Below are 7,500 nucleotides of genomic sequence, written 5' to 3' on the forward strand. Positions count from 1 at the left end.
ACTGTATCCCCCAAACTCCCTCCTCCACTCCCCCCTCCCCCTCCCTCCCGAAAGGAGAGGAGCTAAAAAGGAGGGAAAAATTGCTCACTTCTTTTCCTCGATAATGACGAACTGTATTCCGGAAGCAGACATTAGCCAAATTACATCGCCCCTTATTACTCTCGGCTCTTTCGTTTTTGCATTTCTTCTTCTCTTCTCTTTCTTCTCTTTTATTCTTCCTCTTCTTCTGGTTCTTGTTCTTATCATCATTATTCTTATCATTATCCTTTTCATGATTATAATCATCATTATTGTGTTCCCTCATTCTCACCCTCACCCTCATCCTCTCTCTTACCCTCTCCCTCCACCTCCCTCTCTCTCCCTTTAAATCTTCTTATTACCAATTCATTCTCACTAGCCTCCCCCCCCCCCTCCTGCTTGTTCTTTGTTCTAATTCTAAAGATGTTTATTTCGTTATCCTTATTTCTGTCTTTCTCTTTTTGTTTGTTGTGCGCGTTTGTCTGCCTATCTGTCTATCAGTCTATCTATTTCCACCTTCTTCTACTTCTCTCCTTCCCTCCTTCTCCCGCCCAATCACGCCACCTCATTCGCCCATCCCCCTCACCCATCCCTATTCACCCCTCATCCATTCCCCTCCCCCTCTCCCCTACCCCCCAAAAAAAAAAAAAAAAAAAAAAAAAAAAAAAACGGAAACAACCAATATGACACAATTCCCCGCCGCACTTCGCCTCATGTCACACTTGTCATGACATCACGCCCCCTGTCACGTCCCTGTCATGGCCGCCGTCCCGTGACATCCGGGTCACGTCACATTACAAAGCCATTTCCCGGTAATATCGCGTAAAAGCACTTCCAGACCCGGCTGGTTCTTTGGATTTTGTTTTTCTTCTTCTTTATCATCTTTGTTCTTGATTCTCTTTTCATTCTTTAACTTTTTAATTTTCATTCTCGCTCCGTTTTTCATTTTCTTATCATCTTCTTTGCTTCTTTGTTCTTCATTTTTTAAATTCTATGTCCTTTAATTTTCTTGTAATCTTCGTGTTTCATTTTCTGATCATTTCTACCATTTGTTTTTATTCTCGTTGTTTTTCTTTTTTCTTTTTATCTTCGTTCCTGATTTATCTTCAGTGTCATTACTTTCCTTTTTTCTATTTCCCTTCATTTTCCTATCTCTTTATTCCTGTCTCCTTTTTTTCACATTTCTATCACATACTATTTGTTCTTTTCTGTCTATTCTCTAATGCTTGCTATAAAATACTTTTTTTCTTTCTTTTTGATCTTAATAATAACTATCTTTATATGTTACTTTGATTTTTTTTGTTATCAAGTCGTTTTATTGCCTTCAATTACATTGATAGCACGTCCTACCGTTTTCTTTGTTTCTTATTCCCGTTTTCTCTTCCATTTAACGGAATTAAATTGTGATTCTTTTTTCTCACTATCGCTCTCTCTCTCCCTTTCTCCTTCTCTCTTTTTACTCTCTCTCGCTTTATTAATCTGACTTTTTTGAAGTCTTCCTTCTTGTTGTCGTTTTCGCTTTTTTATTATACTTCGTATTTTTATTTCCCTTTTCTCTAGTCACGATTCTTTGGTTCACTCTCTCATCAAATTCTTTTTCTTTTTTCCTTCCATTTTTCATCTATATTTCTTTCTCGTCATCAAAATAATCGGTAACGTTTCCTTAATTACCATTTCATTGGGGGAGGGCGCATGAGCGTGTGCATGTCCGACTGTCCGTGTACATGTGTGTTAGTGTGTGGCGTACACGTACACATGTACAGCCAAGTGTCACAGGTATCAGACATATACACACGAGAACAAAGGGAATGAGAGGAGAGGGGGCAGGAGAAAGAGGGAGGGTGGGAAGGAGGAGGAAAGGGGAGGAAATAAAGTCAAGGAAAAAGAGAAAAAATACAAAGAAGTCAAAGAAAAAAAAGGAGAATAACACACACACACAAACAGATCATTAAATCATTAAAAGCAAAATACAATTACCAACAGTAAGCAACCGAATTAATCAAGCAAGCAAATAAACACCATCTCTCCCTCGCCCTACTATTTTAATCACACGATAATAATTCTGGTCAAACGCCCCCCCCCCCTCACCCCCCCTCCCGTTTGTGTCTCGGGAGACGCGCGCGGGTGTGGATGACAAAGGCTTAACATGCGGCGCCAAGGAGCGTGTCAGGCTACGGGGGAGGTAAAATGGAGAGGGGGAGGTAGGGGGTGTCTGTGGGGGTAAGACGGGGAGGGGGAAGGAGAGGGGGAGAGGGAGGTAGGTAAGATGGGGAGGGGGAGGGGGAAGGGGAGGAGGAGGGAGAGTGGGGAAGTGTCCGTGGAGGGAATAGAGGGAAGGAGTAGAGGGGTTGTAAGAGGGTTAGCTTTGTGGAGAGGGGGAGTAAGAAGGGGGAAAGGAGGTAGGGGCGGTAAGAGGGGAGGGGGAGAAGGGGAGAGTGGGAGAAGAAGGTTAAGTCGGAGAGCGAATGACGGAGGTCGGAGGGGGAAGGGGGAGAGAGGGAGATAAGTGTCTGTATGTGTGTGAGGGGGGGGGGGGGCTGGGGACTGCTGAAGTGGCGCCAGCGTGGATTAGGATAGAGGGGGAAGAGGTTAAGTAAGAGAAGGGAGAGAGAGGGAAGGAAAAAAAAAGAGGGGAGAGAGGGACGTAAAGCAAGGGAAAAGGGGGAAGAAGCTAGGGGAGAGGTAAGAGCGGGGAGAGGGGGAGGAGGAGGAAGGGGTAGGGGAAAAGGATAGACCAAGGGGTGGGGGAGTGAACAAGGGGTCCGGGCGCCACAGTGACCATAAGAAGCCGCCCCCCCCCCCTCTGTCCGTCTTCCTCTGCGACACATTTGCATATTCTCGCCATTCCGCCAAGATCCCTCGCCATCTGCTAAGCGTCTTCGGCCGCCGTGCGGTGTTCAACCTGCGCCCCGGGAGAGATGCAGCTTTCATTCCCTTTCTTCGTCTTCTTCTTATTATTTTTTTTTCTTTTTTTCTTATTCGTTTTCTCATTTCATTTTCTTTCTTCTTATTCCTTCCCCTCACCTTTTTAGCATTTCCTTTTCTTCTTGTTCTCATTCTTCTTCATAATATTTTTTTACTACACCATTTTCTTCTTTTCTTTTCTTTTTTCTTCTTCTTCTACTACTTATGCTTTCCGTTAAAAGTATACATAAAGGTATCAATAATCAATGAAATTCATAAACTAATAAACAACAAAGGAAAAAAAAAAATCAATCACCCAAAACACGACAACCGGAAGCCACAAATAAAGAGAGAGAGATAAAAAAAAACACACAAACACAGGATAAAAGGGGAAATTCAGTGAGAAAAAAAAAGATAATAAAATAAAAAGAAAAATCCCTCCCACTTGCCTCTCTCAGGAAGTCCACACTAACACTCACTCTGCAAACACAAATTACGCGAATAAAAAGCATGACACAACACTGGCCATAGCGTGTGGGGGTGGTCGAGGAGGGTCCATCTGCCCCTTCCTCCCTTCCTTCCCTCTTCTCTTTTTCTTCTTCATTTTCCTACTTTTCATCTTCTCTCCCTTCTTTCCTGCTTTTCCTCATTTCCTCCTTCCTTCCTGCTTTTCTTCATCCCTTTTTCTTCACTTTTTTTCCTCTTTCCCCCTCTTCCTTCCCTTGTCCTTTACCTCCTTCCCTCTTTCTTATTCTTATTCTTTCCCTACTTCGCTTCCGTCCCTCTTTCCTTTCTCCTGCCCTTCCTTCCTTCCTTCCCTCCCTTCTATTTCCTTCCTTTTTCTTAAACCATCTTTTCATAACTCTTTTCTCCTCCCTCTTTCTTTCTCTTCTTTCTCTCTCTCTCTCTCTCTCTCTCTCTCTCTCTCTCTCTCTCTCTCTCTCTCTCTCTCTCTCTCTCTCTCTCTCTCTCTCCTTCCCATTTAACTTCTTATCTTTCCCCACCTCCTCTTTCTTTCCCTCTCATCTCCCTCTTCTTCCCCTTCCTTCCCTCTTTTCTTCTTTCCTTCCCTCTTTTCTTCTTTCCTTCCCTCTCTTCTTCCATCTTCCTCTCTCTATTTCCCTCTCTCCCATTCCCCCTTTCTTCCTCTCCTTGCACCATTTTCTACATAAAAAAAATAATAAATTGAAAAAAATAAGATGAAATAAAAAAAAGAGAGAGGAATGTCCGACGACGGCCATACCGCTGTTAGTTCGCGCCGTCGCCACTAGAGGACCAAAGGATAAGCAGCGGGTACTCTACACTTAATCATTACTTAATCATTGATTTATAGGCCTATATATTTGTGTTTTCATTGTGTTTTCCCTGTCAAGACCAAATAACAATCAAGCAATCCGCATGCAAGATAACATCCCAAAACACATAACAATGCAACTGCAAATCCACGCCAAACTGAAACATCCTTTTCCTCCCTCATCCTCCTCGCTCTACCCCCCCCCCTCCCACCGCCGTGCCTTTCGCTATGTTCCCACGCCCGTGAGGACCTTTCGTGGGCGTGGATTCCGCCTGGCGGGGAGGTTGGATCCTAAGGTTGTTGTTTTATCGTGTGTTTATCGCTACGACGGGCGTGGGTGTATAATTAGCGTACATTTTTTACGCACAGAGAGAGAAAAGAAAAGAAAAAAATGCAGGTAATCGTTACAAAAATAAATATATCTGTATACACCTTGAAAATATAAACATGTGCATGGTACACACGTAGACACAGACACGCGCACGCAGGCACGCACGCACGCACACACACACAAACACACACGCGCGAGCGCAAACATATAAAAATGCACACAAAAACACACTTAATTACATACACAAACATAAAAACATAACTACACACAGACATCCCTCCTCTCCACACACAGTCCCCCCCATCTTCCACTCACACAAAAAACAAGGATATAAACAAAGACACAAACAAATACACACGCAAACAAAGGCACACAAAGACTCCAAACAAGGACACTCACCTGCCACGGGGGAGAGTTTGTCCAGGACAGCCCAGCGTTGTTTCCACTGCAAAGACAAGACAAAGAAAACGGGGATTAATTCATCTTCATTATTCAGTACAATCATTCATTAGTCCTTATATTAGTTCTATATTCAGTTATCTATCTAATCATTCATTTATTTAATATGTTTACTCATTTATTTATCTATCTATCTATTCATTATTTATCCATACATCTAATCATTCATTTACATAATTATTGATATATTCATCTAATCATTACTTTCTTTATCTTATCATTCACTATTCTTCATAGTTTTATTAATGTCTCTAGTCCTTTTCCATTTTACTTAAAATGTATTTCACTTTTTAGTACTGTTATCATTTTCTTTTGATGCGGGAATCGAGAGAAAAAGAAAGGAAAAATGAATGATTACAACCCCGTACATCTTTTTTTCTTTCCCCAACACATATCCCCAAAGGACCCTAGAACACACACAAAAAATAGCAAAGAAATACAAAACAACAACAAAACCCACTCAAATCACTGCATTCCCTCCCCTCCCCTCCCCCTCCCCACCAAACACACACACACACACACACACACACACACACACACACACACACACACACACACACACACACACACACACACACACCAAGGTAGTTTAACAACCTCCTTTCTTCCCGCGCATTTAGAAAGACCTTCATTAATTAGCCTTTTCTTCTCTTCCGAAGGCTCCTTCATTCCTTCCTTCTAATCAAAGACTATGGCGGGGGAAAAAAGTCTCATTAGGTCTGATTCTCTCTCACTCTCTTTCTTATATTTTTAATCGATTTTTTTTTTCTTTGGGGTAGAGATCGCACTGTTCTCTATATTTCTCTCTCTCTCTCTCTCTCTCTCTCTCTCTCTCTCTCTCTCTCTCTCTCTTTCTTTCTCTCTCTCTCTCTCTCCTTTACCATCCCTTTCCCTCTTCCTCCCCATCCTCTCCCCCATTCCCACCCTCACCCCCTCCCCTCTATCATCCGTCCTCTTCCCCCCTTTCCCTGTCACCCTCCCCCTCATCCTTCCCATCTTCCTCTCTCGCCTACCTTCTTCTCTAACCTTCCTTGCATGACGCAACCTGTAGTTCAAATCCTCCCCCCTCCCACTTCCTGACCCCCCCCTCGCCCAATCCCAAGAGACAGTGTTCATGACCCAGTCCTTCAGGTGGTCATGCAACGGCCATTGTGACGTCACTGTCATGCACGGGCTAGTCAGATAATCACATAATAACAACTCTCCCTTTTTTGTGCGTGTGTGTTCTTGTTCTTGTTCTTCAGTGAGAGTTTGTTATGAATAATAATAAAAAATACTGATAATTACAATAAATATACAGGTAATTACATATTCCGATAATCATCATGATAATACCAGTTATAACCATACTAACACTATTCAAGTACTATTTAATTTCAAAGTAAGGCTAGTGCTAGTACTTACTGCTATGACTTTATGTAACAGCAAATGACAATAACGATAATGATGATGATAACGACTAAATTGTAAGACTACGTAGAAAAAAAAACACGAAATACGGTGTACCAAAATAACAACAATCAAAATAACAATGATAAATAATAATAAATGATTGTGATAATAAATTCTAAAAGGCACTCTGAGAGCGCAAACCTCCACACACGCCCATAAATCCCAGGCCCATAAAAGTGCATCACAACCCTTCTGTAACTTTTTGCATTATCCCGCTTGGCAATCGGACATAATAATCATGACACTGATTACATCAAGATCTGCAACAACGCGTAACACACTAATTGATTAAATGGCATAAAAATATAATTTTTTTCTCAAATTTCCCTCCACATAACACCATCTGGCGGCGTAACGCGATACTAAAGCGTTGCCAATATGGGGCGTCCGTTACGACACCTTTGTCCTCCCCCCTTACCCCCAATATCCCCCTCCCTGTCCCCCCTCTCTGCCCTTTCCTCGCATATCCCCTACTCTCCTTCTCTCCCTCTCCCTCTCCCACTCCCTCTCCCTTTCCTTCTCCCTGTTCCCCCTCCCCCTCCATCAATGCCCTTCCTCATACATCCCTCCCCCCTCCCCCCCCTTAATTCTGAACTAATTATAATATTCAAATGTTCTAATCTTTACTCTAATTGCGGTCAAGTCCACCGCATAATTTGGATTATTTTCTATCCGTCGTATTTAATAACGGCGAGAGAGAGGGAACGAGAGAGAGAAAGAGTGAAAGAGAGAGAGAGAGAGAGAGAGAGAGAGAGAGAGAGAGAGAGAGAGAGAGAGAGAGAGAGAGAGAGAGAGAGAGAGAGAGAGAGAGAGAGAGAGAGAGAGAGAGAGAAAGAAAGAAAGAGAGAAGAGAGAGAGAAAGAGAGTGGAGAGAGAGAGAGAGAGAGGCGAGTGAAAGAGAGAAAGGGAGGAGAGAAAATGAGGAGAGAGAGAGGGGGGAGGAGAGGGAGAGGAGAGAGAGAGAAAGAGAAATAGAGAGAGAGAGAGAGAGAGAGAGAGAGAGAGAGAGAGAGAGAGAGAGAGAGAGAGAGAGAGAGAGAGA

The 7,500-nt window shown here is 42.8% G+C and overlaps 1 protein-coding gene across 1 annotated transcript in view; it reads right to left on the reverse strand.

Annotated features, from left to right (window-relative positions):
* Positions 1–7,500, reverse strand: part of LOC122255449 (uncharacterized) — an 86,678-nt gene that overhangs the window by 37,201 nt on the left and 41,977 nt on the right. The window contains exon 2 of the mRNA XM_086538575.1: positions 4,947–4,992. Within this exon, the coding sequence (XP_086394701.1) occupies positions 4,947–4,992 (46 nt within the window). The remainder of the gene's footprint in view (positions 1–4,946; positions 4,993–7,500) is intronic.

This window comes from Penaeus japonicus, unplaced genomic scaffold (assembly GCF_977035675.1).
Source record: "Penaeus japonicus unplaced genomic scaffold, GWHDUDI00000001_assembly GWHDUDI00000007, whole genome shotgun sequence".
Classification (NCBI taxonomy): Eukaryota; Metazoa; Arthropoda; class Malacostraca; order Decapoda; family Penaeidae; genus Penaeus; species Penaeus japonicus.